Source organism: Orycteropus afer, unplaced genomic scaffold (assembly GCF_000298275.1).
Source record: "Orycteropus afer afer isolate SDZICR_OR568_19922 unplaced genomic scaffold, OryAfe1.0 scaffold00006, whole genome shotgun sequence".
NCBI lineage: Eukaryota > Metazoa > Chordata > Mammalia > Tubulidentata > Orycteropodidae > Orycteropus > Orycteropus afer.
The window spans coordinates 21,194,732-21,209,917 of NW_006921593.1; the positions used below are offsets into that span (position 1 = coordinate 21,194,732).

Below are 15,186 nucleotides of genomic sequence, written 5' to 3' on the forward strand. Positions count from 1 at the left end.
TGGGCTCAGAGGGTCAGTGAGAAGGAAGACCCTCAAAGAGACAGCCGGACACAGTGGCTGCAATGATGGGCTCATGCATGGCGAGCACTGTGAGGCTGGCGGAGGACCAGGCGGGGTTTCAGTATGTCGTACACGGGGTCACTGTGAGATGGCGCCGACTCAGTGGTACCTAACAGTAGCGTGTATCAAACTATGGAAGGTCCCAGAAACACAACGTAGACGGAAGAAGGCAAGCCGCCCGGCACCAACAAGAGGATGCCGTCAACACCTCGTGCAACAGCGCCGACACACGAACGCAGTAAAACAGGAGGAACTCTGGTGGCAAAACGGAAAACGTCATTCTCGCGGCTGCCCTCAGAGCGCAGTGCTAGGCAGGGACAAAAGCAGACCTCAATGCTGCCTGCACAGCTGTATTTCTTTTCTTTAAAAAACAAGTCTAATCAGAAGGTGCACAGAAGATCGACAAGTTAAACGGAAAACCAACACGCATCGCCATCTTCCCAGACACTGAGTCCCAGAGCTCACCGGCTTCCCCGGACGGTCGGACGGGGGATGCACTGCCCCGACCATGAGACGCTCAGTAACGGGGCTTTCTCAAGGCAGCGAAAGCTCAGTAGATAAGTGTGATAGTTGGAGCTGGGTGTCAACTTGGCTGGACCACAGTTCTGTGTGGTTTAAGCTGTTGTGATGTGGTTATTCCCATGATGGGATCAGATGATTATGTTTTGAGCTGGCAATCTGTCGAAATGGAGTTTCCCTAGGGGTGTGGCCTGCTTCAATGCATTTATGGACATCCTGGGAGAGGAGACACTCTTCTGTGGATCAGGATTCTGTTGTGCTGCCTACAACTGTCCGTGAGTGAACAATCCACCATTCGGCCTGGAAATCTTGGATTCATCATTCGTTGGAGTCAACAGCCGGTGTACTGCCTGCCAGCCTTGAGCTCCTCAGCCCCTGTGGCTGCAAGAGTCGGGAAAAGCCTCCAGCTTGACATGTGATCCAGGAACTTGGGACTTGCCAGCTTCTAAAGTGTGTGAGCCATTTTCCTAAGATAAATTTCTATATATACACATATACATAAGCTTTACTGGTTTGTTTCTCTGGAGAACCCAGTCTAACACAATAAGGGTCTTTCTTCCCCTTCATCTTCCCGAGTCAGAAGGTTTCCCAGGTGGAAGTGAGCTCCTCCGAGGAGACTGAGGCACAGCCCCAGTGCACTCTGCACACAGACACAGCTGTGGAACAGATGCAGCCGGAAGCTTTAGAAGGCCCCATGTCAACACCCAGAGGGACAGGCTTGGTTTTCAACTGGGTTTCAGGGACCCCAGGACTACCCCACACGCACATGGAAAGGACTGCAACATATTAAAATCCTACAGCACTGAACAGACTCAGAGAGCGGACAGCAGCCCCGCAGCCCTGCCTCGGGGACACTGCTGCACACGACTAGCACTAAAGGCCCCCAGTGCTGCCAAGGGACTCGCCCTGCACTCCCAAACACACTGGCAGCTCCAGCGCCCAGGCTACTTCAGGACGAAACAGGACACTTCAATCATCAACAATAAACCAAACCAAACCCACTGCCATCGAGTTGATTCTGACTCAGAGCAGCTGCACAGGCTGAACTGGCCACAGGGTTCCACAGCTGTGTGCTACCTCACAAAGTCGGCTGCCACGTCTCTCCCCTCACAAAAGCCACTGCCACCTGTTTCTCCCACAGAGCAAGCAGGTCACGGGTCTGAACTGCCGACCTTTCAGTTAGCAGCCAGGCGCTTACCCGCTGTGTCACTAGGACTCTATCTATGATAAATAGCCCTGAGTTCACCTGGGAAACTACACACCCCTATAGTCACTCATTCGAATTCTTGGCTGATCAAGCTAACGATCCAACAACTTCAAAGACAAGGATGTGTTTTCACTTTTAAGTCAACTGTGGTCAGAAGCCCTGGGAGGCCACACACAGGCAGTGCCACAGTTAAAAGCCCACCCACCTGGCAGGCTCCCTGGCCTCCTATTTTACAATCAGCCCTGGTGGGGCGGGACAGGGAGGTGGGGACGGGGCTAGGGAGAGAGCAGCGGGAGGGAGGGGAACCTGGGGTCACAGCAGAAAAAGCCTTCAGTCCTTGACTATCACACCCCAGCTAGGCTGCGCTCCACCCCGTGACAGGGATGGCTGTGGGTGCAGAGAAGCGAGCCCACCCACCAAGAGCCTCCATTTCCTCTCCTCCCAAAGGCCAGGGAGGGGAGGGATGGCATTTGCATATGTGAACTAGCACCGTGGACCCATGCAGCTGGGACAACAGGCGTTTGCTTTTTCCAAACTAATGGCTCAGGGACCCTCCCTGTACCTTCTCTCCGGGTCTGGGGGACCACTGCGGCCTCTCGTAATCTTTCTTGGTCTCCAGAATTTTCGTTACAAGTCCACCTGTCAAACATCAGTGGTTTCATGTTAGTCTATTCTCTGCCAGAGGGAGCTATGTGATATGGATGGGGAGGGGGTACCAACGTCTTAGACTGTGACACAAGACCACTCAATGTCCGTGAACAAGAATCGTTGGTGGTATCAGAAGCTGCTGAGGGGTTCCTGCCAGTGCACCCCCAGATGGTACACAGGAGAACTGCCCCGGAGGGTTTCCTAGGCTCTGGGGGCATAGTGCCTAAGGCACCTGACTGCTAACCAGAAGGCTGGAGGTTCAAACCCACCAGCCACTCCTCGGAAGGAAGGTTGAGCAATCTGTTGAGCAATCTACTTCCATAGTAATACTGCCTCGGAAACCCAAGGAGGGGTCGCTATGAGTCGGGGCCAACTGGATGGCACACAACAACAGCAGCAGCAGAGGGTGGTCAGTAATCGTATCGCTGCTTGCAGCACTGGCTGCTGGGCTCAGACTTCCGTGTGCACATCGCAGGGTAAAGCAGACGGGAAGCTCATGCTGCTGGAAGCCAGGACTTCCAGCACGAGCTCAGAGTGACCGGGAAACCCTGCCACCCTGGGTGTGAACTAGAAATACCAGAATGACCTGAGGATGTATTTCCTTATGAAAAATGCACATCCCCACTCTGCCCAGTGGAAACACTGGAAACGGCAGCCAACCCAGACGCATGAGCGCTCGGCTCCATAGAGACAAGGTGGACTGCAGACACAGAGCGGGGAGTGCCCAAAACGGGCCCGAGACATCCTGTCACGTCAGTCTCCAGAGCCTGGGCTGAAAGGGCCCCCAGGAGGGACCTGGGACACAGCAACCAGTGCAGAGGGAGGCAGGCAGCACAGGCAGCCCCTCACGGCTCTCCTGAGCCCCGAGCCAGCGACCTCAGACCAGCATGTGGTCTGAGCTCCGCCTGGAACCTTGGCAAGCTACGGCTCCCGTGGTTCAGGCAAACACGACACCACTGCTGTACTACGGCACAGTGCAAGGCAGCAGCCTTCCCAGCTAGGAGGGCTGTCTCCGCAGGGTGGGCTCTGCCTGCAGACTGAGAGTGGGTATGTCGGCAGGACTCTTCTGTCTCGACCCGGATGGATATTGGGATCCAAGCCTGCAGAGGTCTACAGCCTGTCACTTGACCTACAGTTCTCACCCCCACAATCCTGTGAAGTAAATCTCTCTCTAAACACAAGTATGTCTATGTTGAAACGTTCACACGTCTCCCTGGTTCTGCTTCTAGACAACACTGACCAGGACACAGTACTAGGCTGATCTGCACTGACCCTCCGAGTCACACAGAGAAGACACACCGCCACGCACACCCCCACGGCCACGCACACCTGCTCCACCACACACGCCACCACACACACCCGCTCCACCACACACACACCCACAGCCACGCACACCCGCAGACTCAGCCCCCACCGCCACGCACACCCACACAGACACGGCCCACACCGCCATGCACACCTGCTCCACCACACACACCCCCACGGCCACGCACACCCGCAGACACAGCCCCCACCGCCATGCACACCCACCCAGACATGGTCCCCACCGCCACGCACACCCGCACAGACATGGTCCCCACCGCCATGCACACCCACCCAGACATGGTCCCCACCGCCACGCACACCCGCACAGACACGGCCCCCACCGCCAAGCACACTCGCAGACACAGCCCCCAGCGCACCAGCGCACGTGCCCCTGCAGCCATGCGTGCCCACACAGACATGGCCCACAGCCTACCATGCTTCTCGTCCTCTCCTGGGTCCGCTGCGGGAACCTGAGCAGCAGGAAGGAAAGAGAAGGTTCAGTGTGTGGCCTCACAGTCACAGAGCCACGCATCTCAAAAAGGAGCAACAAAACCACAAGGACGACAACAACAAGCCGACCATCAGAGGAAGGCCTGCCGACAACACTCTAAAGCCAGAGACGCACTGTGGACGTCTGCATGTCCTCAGGAAAGCACAGCCCTCCGGGAACCCACCGTTTCTATCTCCGACACGTCAGAGAGCTGAGGGACGGCTTCGACCACAAACTGCTCGTCCTCCTCGTCGCCAGAGCCGCGTGAGTCGGCGATCACATTTGAGACTGTCTTACCGCTGCCCAACCTAAACAGAGCAGACCACGTTAGACATCGCACGACAGGCGCAGTAGGTGGGAACCCACGGCATCGGAACTCGACCCCGGGGACAGAGAGGAAGCTAAGGGACCATCGCCTGAAGGGCAGTCCCCACAGTGCGAGGGGAAGCAGGGATGGACGTGTGGAAACAGTGCCCCGGGGCGCTCCTGCCTGGACACTGCCCTCCCTCCTGCCATCACTGCTCCCACACGAGGACTCAGCTCCGTTCCCTGGTCTCCCACATCCCCGGCCGCGCCTCTGGACCATTCCTGCCTCAGAAAGACACACACAAGGTGCACGGCCTCCACGCCCGACCTTCCCGCCACCACGGCTCCGCCCCTGCTGCTCTCAGCCACAAACTCCCAGAAGAACTGCCTGCCTTCGCTGCCCCTCCTTGAGCCCTTCTGACATGCTGTTGTTGTGTGCCATCGAGTCGGACCCGACTCCTAGCGACCCCTCCTTGGGTTTCCGAGGCAGTATCACTACGGAAGTAGATTGCCCATCTTCCTTCCAAGAGTGGCTGGTGGGTTTGAACCGCCAGCCTTCTGGTTAGCAGTCAAGTGCCTTAGGCACTACGCTACCAGAGCGCCCCTTCTGACGTGAGACCCATCCATCTCCCGTCCTCGTTTCTCCACGTCTTTTTGTGTTGATTTATTGTAATTAACTCTAAAATCACATGGGAACCCCAGCCACAGTTGTAAAAGTTACAGAATTCCTGTCTGCTGCTTAGTTTACACTATCATGACTTTCTGCAAACTGACTGTGAGAGCTGGGGCTGGGTGTCAACTTGGCTGGACCACAGTTCTGGGTGGTTTAAGCAGTTGTGATGTGGTCATTCCCATGACGGGATCAGATGTATATGTTTTGAGCAGCTAATCAACTAAAAGGGAGTTTCCCTGGGAGTGTGGCCTGCTTCCAGTATATTCATGGACATCCTGGGAAAAGAGAGATTCTTCTGTGGATCAAGATCCTGCGGTGCTGCCTACAACTGCCTGTGAGCGAACAATCCACCATTCGGCCTGGAGATCTTGGAGTCGTCATCTGTCGGGTCAACAGCCGGTGTCCTGCCTGCCAACCTTGAGCTCGTCAGCCCCTGCAGCTACGTGAGTCGGGAAAAGCCTCTAGCTTGACGTCTGATCCAAAAACTTGGGACTTGCCCGCCTCTGTACGTGTGTGAGCCATTTTCCTGAGGTAAATCTCTCTCCGTCTCTCTTTCTCTGCATGTACATAAGCTTTACTGGTCTTGCTTCTCTGGAGAACCCAGCCTAACACACTGACAGAAACCCTGTCTGCTGCTTGGCTTCCATTGTTCATGATTTTTCTGCAAACTTCGGTTTCACTTTTTTGTGCAATTAGGCTTTTAACTCCTTCTCTCCCTATTTTTTCTCAGTTTTTATAATTAGAATGTTCTCTGTCTAGAAGTCAGAGAAGTACACTCCCGCACTATGGCCACATTTCAAAGGCTTCATCGTGTGTGCGCACAGGCTCTCTCTCACGTGCACTGTGTCTTGTGTGTACTCAGAGGGCAGGGGCTGACCTGAGCTTTACTTCCTCAGCAACCAGGCTTCCTGATACTGTTGATTGCACTCTCTGCTCTCACATATCGGCATCCCCTGATCCCACGTGTGCTCACACACATGCTTGTACATGAGACATCTGTGGAACTGCCTTTCAAATGTACTTCAGTGTACAATTTGGGGGCATTCGTGCTGCTTATCAGCATGCTCCTCCCTGGGGGGTGCACACGGTTTATCAGCGTGTTCCTCCCTGGGGGAGTGCACATGGTTAAGCGCTGGGTGACTCGCCCAAAGCTCGGCCGTTCAAACCCACCCCAAGGTGCCTTGGAAGACGAGACCGCACTCTGTCTACAAGGTCACTGCCATGGAAGCCTGCTGGAGCAGTGCTACTCTGCACACATGGGGAGGCCAGGAGGCGCACCGCCCACACAGCAGCCAATAACAAGCCTTGTTTGACCGTCACCGTCCCCCATTCCCAAATCTTCCCATCACCCTATGGCATGATTCTATTAGCCCTGTCGGCACACATACAGGGAGCCCAGGAATGCTGCTCGTCACCCCCAAGAGAGAGAGCTCCCGCGGCTGTCAACTTCCCTAACGCCCCACGGGCAGGAAGCTCTCTGTCCAGTCGGTCTCACCTGTCCACACTTGATGCTTCTGCGTTTTCCTGCCGTTTGACACGGGGAGGAGCTGGTCTCGCACTTCCAGGCCGAGGGATTCTTCTAAACGCAAGCAATTGAAAACCAGAGAAGTGGCACATTTCAGAACGGACCAAAGAAAGCCCAGCGAATGTTAACACTAATTTTCAGACTATCGTCAACACGCTAAGGTGGACACAGTTTGCAGGATATTAAGAACATTCCATCAGACGGACAAGTTAAAAAGTATCCTTGATCCCAGTAATTTCAAGGTTAAAAAAAAAAAAAAACACCAAACTCACTGCCATCGAGTAGATTCTGACCCACAGCAGCCCCCTTTGGGTTTCCAAGGCAGTAAATCTTTATGAAAGTAGATTGCAGTCTTCCATCCAAGGAGTAGCTGGTGGGTTTGAACCACTAGCCTTCTGGTTAGCAGCCAAATGCCTTAGGCACTACATCACCAGAGCTCCTTAATTTCAAGGTATACAAAGTAAAATCTGATATAACTATTGGTAATAAAAACATAGTAATTAAGCCATAATTTCGGATGTCCCCACACCTCTAGAATGCTCAGTTTACAGCTCGTTAAATTTCAAGTACAAGGACATTTTATGAACCAGATTTTCTCTCATTGTACAAATATTCCCTCCTGAGTAAGCCAGAGCATGCCACACAGAAAAGCGACAGAAAGAGCATTACAGCTGAGTCCCAGGTGTGGACAGTCTCCAAGGACACGGTGCTGAAGCCACACACCTGGGACCGGACGGAAGCTCCTGGGCCACTTCCGGATTCTCGGCGAGCTCAGACATTTCTTGGCCAGCAGGTCCAGGTTCTTTCTCTAAAAACACAACGTTCAGTCAGCAATTCACAACGGGAGCAGAGCACATCACCGGTAACACATGGAAAGACGGCAGCCCACTAACGCCAAGTCCAAGGGCGCTACTTTTCCATCTGTCATTGTGCTAAGACCAAGAGACTGTGGCGATCTGGATTTGGGGGAGATTTTGAGAAAGGCGCACACTGGACCCTGGGAAACTGGTTCAACTTTTCAGGAAATCTCTGAGGTTACGTTAGTCAACTCAGCAACTCAGCCTGAGAGAAATGAGGCCTGCGAGGGAACTGGATGTGCATGTAAACGTGTACGTGCCAAGATGCCCATGTCAGCACCCAATAGTGGCCACCAGCGGGGCTGTTAAGGAGATTGCAGTACAGCCAGGTGCTAGACTTTCTATCTCCTTGGCCATGCGGTATCGGAACGTATCTGACAACTAGGTGCCCACGGAAGTCAGCACAGTGACGGCACGGGGTCATCAGCACCTTCACTGAATCCTGCGTGTTCTGAATTTTAAAGTGTTTACTTTGGGCATAGACCTTATTACTTTTAATGATAATCTGAACAAAGTTTTCTTCATTTTCATAAAAGGCCCAAACCATTCCAATCACGTTTATGCCATTATTTAAAGTAAAAGAGCCTCATACTGCACCATATAATAAACATAAATCAGCACTTTAACATTAAAAACACAACTAGCACTCGGGGAAAACCCTGAAATGTTTTCCTTTTTATTATTATTAATTTTTGCATGGAAGTTTACAGAGCAAATTTACTTTCCATACAGCAGCTCACATACACTTTGTCTCATGACACTGACTACAATTTCCCACAATGCAACAGCTCCCCTCCCACTTCCTCCCCGTAGTCACCTCTTCCCTGTGTCCTTCCCTCCGTGCACTCCTGCCCCCCGAGCTGTCTCCCGGTGCATACATAGCCCTACTATTCTCCCACAATTGTTCTCTCCAAGGAGTGTATCTACCTAATGTAAATGTTGAGCTCTTACGCCCGTCTTGTGTTTGGCTGGAAGCCACAGGAGTGGGTTCAATTCCAGACCTGAAGGGCAGCTAGGGGCCACAGCAAAATGTATTCTTTTGAAATAACTCATGTACATTAAACCTTACACTGTTATGGTCAGGATACGCACTCTGATGACACGAAGTATCACCCTGAGCTCACGCGTGGTATCTGTCACCCATTCAGTCAGCACCAAGCCCACCAGCTCAAGGCTCTTACCTGCATCACTGGTGGGGTCCCCTGAAAGAGAGAACAGGAATTCAGCCTTTGCGCCAGGCAGGCCCCAAACACCCCAGAGCCTGACAGACCCAGAGGGGAACGGCCGGCAGCGGTGGCAGGTGTCTCTGAGCAAACACCACCAGCTCCTCACGGCCTCGGCCCCAGGGCCCTCCAGCCTCTGCTTTACTCTCAAAGACAGAAAGACGCAGAGGAAACATACAAATGGACTCGGAACGTCACTGCATGGAGACAGGAAACGGGTGAGGGAGAGTGATCCCAAAGAATATTAGACTCGTGGTGTAGACAAAAGTTGACAAAACCAGGAAGCCTAAAGAAGACTGAGTCCTGAACACAGAGGTGACAGTTCTAAGCCAGGCAAAACCAAGTAACTGCACTGTCACAGCTGAGCCATGCCGGCAAAACCAAGTGACTTATGGCCAAGTCATGCCAAAGGCTCTGGATGGCGCCACTCCACCTAACCGCAGAGGTCAGCTCCATCAGCCTGCCCCACAAGCGGGAACTGCATTGCACGCCCAACCGGCCAGCTCTGCCCCTCCCCCAGGACCCTTCTTCTCCAAGCTGCTTCTGGGGACAAGTGTGACTTGTGTTATGAGTCAGATTGACTCGACAGCAGGTTTGGGTGGTGCTTGGTGACTTCTACTAAGACTCTCAGCCCCCTTGAGGTCACAAGTGAGTAAGAGCCAGCATTGCAGACGTCACTCACAACTGCTGACGGACAACATTCTCATACCCTCTGAAAATACACACACGTGAGCATAAGGGCCCGACTACACGTGCCCACGGGACCACCCGGGGGTCAATCCACACAGTCCTACACGGGCCCGGGGGTCAATCCACACGGTCCCACACGTGCCCAGGGAGCACCCAGGGGTCAATCCACACAGACCCACACGTGCCCAGGGGAGCACCTGGGGGTCAATCCACACAGTCCTGCACGTGCCCACGGGCCCAGCGGGGGTCAATCCACACAGACCCACACGTGCCCAGGGGACCACCTGGGGGTCAATCCACACAGTCCTGCACGTGCCCAGGGGAGCATCCGGCGTCCAACCTGTACCTGCCCACATCCATGTGAGCTCCCGGTGCCCAACCTGCACCTATCCATGTGAGCGCCCAGCACCTGACCTATGCCTGCCCACATGAGCACCTGGCATCCAGTCTACATGATCCCACGCACGCCCATGTGAGTGTTGGCACACTGAGTCTCTCCAGCGAGCAGGGAGGGGTGCAGGCACCACTGGGACGAGCCACCTGCTTGGTTATGACCACCTCCACCTGGACGGCTGACACGTACGCCCTGAGAACCGGCCCCAGGTGATCTGGCGTCATCACACATCATACAGACTGAAAAGCACTTCTCAGACCCCCTATGCTACCCTCATGCGTGTGCCCCAGCGGGCCGCTCCGGGGTGGTCAAGCTGCAGGGAGGTGGGAACCAGGAGACACGGCACAGCACTGTCGTAGGAGACAAGGGAGAGACCCGAGATCACGAAGTGCAGCCCTGGTGGGGCCCGAGGACCAGGCCCGGTAGTCAGCAGGGGCTTGGAGAACACAGGTTTCTGACGAGCCCTGACACGACGGTGTGAACACGGGCAGTGCTGGGCTGCGGGCCGAGAGGTGGGGACAAGGCTTTGGGGAACGGGCGTCAGGGGCTGGGGACAGGGACGGTGAGCCCCGGGGTCGGTGGCAGCAGGCATTCCCCCATGCTGCACGGTAGGCGAGGCTGCCCTGCCGAGGCTGACACACAGCTGTCCAGCGTGGCTAAGACACAGACTCGGACCCATGGCTCCAAATCCCCGCTCTTTCTACAAAACTCCTGCCATCGGGGTGTTCGGGGACGACTGTGGGTTCACGTGAAGCTCAGAAAGACGACTGAGAGGTGGAATGACAGGTTCTCAGACCAAGTCAGACAGTTAGGGAACCTGAAGACCTACCCCCTTCCATGGACAGGGTCCCTGACCCAACGGACACATCCTGTTCTCCGCCTCATGACGCCGCCACGGCCAACACCCTCCTTGCTGAAAAGCCCGCCCCTGACTTCCATGACGTCCGCTCTCCCGTTTCTGTCTGGCCCCACTCCAGCTCAGTCAAAAACCCAACAGAGCCACTGGCCAGGGCCGGGCCAGGCCTCCCCACTGGACGGGCACCACAGTGGACTCAGGGTGGGGCCTACAGCTCCAGGCCTCCCCCACACTCCCGCCTTCCTCGGAGGCCCCGCGCACCGGCAGGCCGTGGGAAGAAGCCACCCGCCTACCTTTGGGCTTTGGGGCTGGTTCTGGCTCAGCATTCTCCCGCCACAGGCCAGACGAGTGACCATCTGCAGCTCCGTTGGACTCTGCTTCTCCTGAGCCTGACATGAAATAGGGCAGAGAGGGTCGCTAAGACCGCGCACGCAACGCCGGGCTAGCCGCCGCACCAGCACATGGCCCACACACTCCCTATGTCCGCCCAGCACTGACCGAAGGCAGCTTCTGAGGGCATACAGCAGGACTCACCCTGCCACGGCAAAGGGGCCCCCGGCCGAAGCAACCCCAGTCCATCAGCCCAGGTGAGGGCTTGCGGCTATGCAGACCATCCCCTCCACTTCCCATTTCTGGAACCACCCTGACACCTCATCTCACCAGCCCCCACAAAGGCCAAGCCCAGGAGATGAGAAGCTCCATATAGGTAGCCATTTTAGGAAAGCAAAAAAGTATGCCGGTTTTGACCCAGTGAACTATTCCAGAAGGCACCCAGGTGGCACACCATGGTTAAGCGCTTGCCTGCTAACCGCAAGGTCACTGGCTTGAATTCACCAGTGGCTCTGCAAGAGAACATGTGGCAGTCGCTTGCGTAAAGATGGACAACCTAGGAGACCCTCTGGTGCAGTTCCACTCTGTCCTCTAGGGGCGCTGTGACTCAGAATCGACTCAATGGCAGTGATTCTCTGATACTTGGCTAATGATTACTGACTGATAGGCCAATGTTTATGAAAAAAAAAATCAAATACTTCAAAAAATAATTTTTTTTTCACTAGTACTTATTTCTGTTGTTGTTATGACATGGGTGAAAGTTTACAGAGCAGATTCATTTTCCATTCAACAGCTCATACACATTTTGTTTCATGGTATTGATTGCAATCCTCACAATGTAACAACAGCTCTCTGCCCACTTCCTCCCTGTGGCTATCTTTTCCCTATGTCCTTTTTTCTGATGCATTCCTGTCCTCTGATCTCTCTCCCTGTGCAAACACTGCCCTTCTGATCTACCATGGTTGACTGTTCTAAGGAGTGCACCTGTTCACCTTATAGTCCTGTCTACTATTTGGCTGGAAGCCATGGGAGTGAGTTCAATTCCAGGCCCAAAGGGTGACCAGGGACCATAGTCTCAAAGGCTTTTTTATGATTTTGAGTTTTGTTCCACATTGTTCTTCCACTCTATCTAGGATCTCCTACACTGATCCCTTCCCGAGTGGTTGACAGGGGCAGCCGGACACCATCTAGTTCTTCCAGTCTCACAGTCATGTCGGCTGAGGATCACATGGTACACTGGTCCCCTGGACTAACTGCTTCCATATGTCTTTGGATTTCATCATTCTTCTTTGCTCCAGATGAGGAGAGACCAATTGTGGCATCAAAATATTTTCTCCTTTTTAAAAGCAAAAAGTGGCGGGGGCAGCGGGGGTTGTCAGGGACAGGCGGAGTGCTGCTAGAGGAACCAGTCTGAACCTGGCAGGACCCAGAGCTCGCGAACGACTGCATTCACTGAGGCACCTCTTGCTCTCTGAGAAAAAACCCAGAGACAAACATAAAACTGGAAAGATGTGCCCTTCCCTGAAACACCTTTCACAGATCCCGACAAACATTCAAAGACATCGCACCTGTCAGAATCAATCTGTCCTTAACTGTCAAAGGACTACTCTAGTCCTGAAAAAAAAAAAAATAAAAAACCTACTGCCATCAAGTCGATTCTGTCTCAGCGACCCCCTTTGGGTTTCCGAGATGGTATCACTGTGGAAGTAGATCGCCCAACCTGCCTTCCGAGGCGTGGCTGGTGGGTTTGAACCGCCAGCCTTCTGGGCAGCACTCACAGGCTTTAGGCACTGGGCCACCAGAGCTCCTGTATAACTGTGTGAGCCATTTTCCTAAGGTACATTTCTCTATATATACACAAGCTTCACAGGTTTCACCTCTCTAGAGAACCCAGCCTAACACATTTGGTTAAAAACAGCACACATACTGCCTTGACACTACCTGGGGGACCGGGACAGAGCGAGGAGTCACCTGTAGGGATCCAGGGGAGGGGAAAGAACCCAGGCCACGTCCCACAAGTGGCAAGGTGGAAAAGCGGAGGAAAGGAGAGAAAAAGGCCAGGGGGCGGGGACAGAGCGAGGAGTCAGCCGCAGGGATCCAGGTAAGGGAGGTGGAGGGGCTTCCAACAGCTGAGGGAAACAAACTTGTGCAGTGTAGTAAATTACTTTGTATGACTTTTCTACCCATAAGTCATTGTAAACTCAGTGGTAGAATGAGCAACTGAGGAGCTCCTGATTGCTGAAGGTGTCCACCTGGAGTATTTCTGTTGGGAGTGGCACAAAACAATGTTCTGGGAGGTTCCCACTCTCTCTCACGTGCTTAGAGTTCTGATGCTGTGATTGGCTAGTTTGACCACCCTTCCAGGCTCAAAAGGAGGCCTCCTGGAGGCAGAACTTTCTCTGACTGCTGGTTGAGGAAGACCTGCTGCTGAAAGAGACACGTGCTGCTGGGAAAGAGACGCAAGAGACGTGCATTGCTGAGTGAGACACCGAGGGACCAGCACTGCTGGGAAAGAGACTGTGAGAGACTGTTGGCTGAGGGATGGTGGGCTGGGGAGAAAGACTGAGCATTTTTTCTGAACGCAAATTGTAGTCTGGTGCTTCCCTAATAAACTCCATAATCTGTGAGTTCTGTGTGGCTACTGCAGCAAATTATCGAACCCAGGAGAGAGGTGGTGGGTGCTCTGGGAGGAATGGCTGGAGAAACAGCTGGAGGGAGGCAACATGTCTGGCCTTGCAGGAATAGGCCTTGGGTTACTGCTGGTAACCCTGTCTTCCCCTTGTGGGATTAGAGGAGGTCAGAACATGTGGCCTCCTTGCCGTTTTTGCAGATCATTAATACACAAGATGACATAACCCTTAAAGCAACACAGCTATGGAATTGTCCAAAGTAAAATAAGCTCACAAGATTGTAAACAGGGAACCAGAGACATCAATTGGCAAATCAGGACATCTACAAACCAAAAACAAGGAAAAAAAACTGTGTAGGTACAGAACTTCTAAATGGTGAGGAAGTCAAGAGAGTTGTAAGATAGAATAGACTGTTCTAAACTCAGGGAGAAAATTATAATTCACAGGGTAACCTCAAAGAAAAATGATAGACTTTCACATCACAATAAAAAAGAGGACAAGTACAAATACTGAGCAAATACTAAAACAACAGCAACAAAGGAAATGAAAACACAATTCATAAACATAATGAGCTCAGCACAGAAAATAATGTGGAACAAAGAAACCAGGGACACATGAAAAAAAAACACATAACAAAATGACAGCAACCAATTCATATTTATCAATAATTACACTCTATATTAAATGGATTAAATACACCACTCAAGAGATGGAGAGTTGCAGACTGGGTAAGAAAACAAAACCCATCAATATGCTATCTACAAGAGACACATCTGAGAGACAAAGACAAAAACAGACTAAAAATCAAAGGTTGGAAAAAGATATCAAGTAAATGGCAACCATAAAATAGCAGGAGTGGCAATATTAATTTCTGATCAAATTGACTTTGAGACAAAAACCACCATATAAGACAAGGAAGGACATTATATAATGATTAAAGGATCAAATGAACAAGAAGATATAACCATAATAAATATTTATGGACCCAAATAAAAAGTCTGAAAATATATAATCAGACTTTAAAAGACCTGAAAAGGTAAATAGATGACTCCCCACTCACAGTAGGAAGCTTTAAGGGAAATTTTAATACACCACTTTCAATGAAAGACAGAACAACTGGAAAGAAACTCAACAAAGACGCAGAAGAGCTAAACAATATAATCCATTAACTTGACCTTATGAACATCCTACAGAACACTTCACCCAACAGCAGCACAATATACATTGTTTTCCAGTACACATGGAACATTTTCCATGATAGACCATATGTTAGACCATAAAGAAAGCCTTAATAAATTTAAAAACATTAAAATACTGCAAAGCATCTTCTCAGATCATAGTGCTATCAAATTAGAAATCAACAATAGGAAGATCAACAGAAAAAGAGTAATAAACACATGGAAACTGAACAACAACCTCCTTAAGAATGACTGGGTAAGAGAAGAAATAAAAAATGAAATTCAAAAATTCCTT

At 52.2% G+C, this 15,186-nt stretch overlaps 1 protein-coding gene across 1 annotated transcript in view; it reads right to left on the minus strand.

The window, feature by feature from the left end:
* TRAF3IP1 (TRAF3 interacting protein 1) overlaps positions 1-15,186 on the minus strand; it is a 67,415-nt gene that overhangs the window by 19,892 nt on the left and 32,337 nt on the right. The window contains exons 9-14 of the mRNA XM_042780981.1: positions 8,772-8,792; positions 7,457-7,541; positions 6,704-6,787; positions 4,414-4,537; positions 4,173-4,209; positions 2,349-2,425 (exon numbers count right to left, since the gene is read on the minus strand). Of these exons, the coding sequence (XP_042636915.1) occupies positions 2,349-2,425; positions 4,173-4,209; positions 4,414-4,537; positions 6,704-6,787; positions 7,457-7,541; positions 8,772-8,792 (428 nt within the window). The remainder of the gene's footprint in view (positions 1-2,348; positions 2,426-4,172; positions 4,210-4,413; positions 4,538-6,703; positions 6,788-7,456; positions 7,542-8,771; positions 8,793-15,186) is intronic.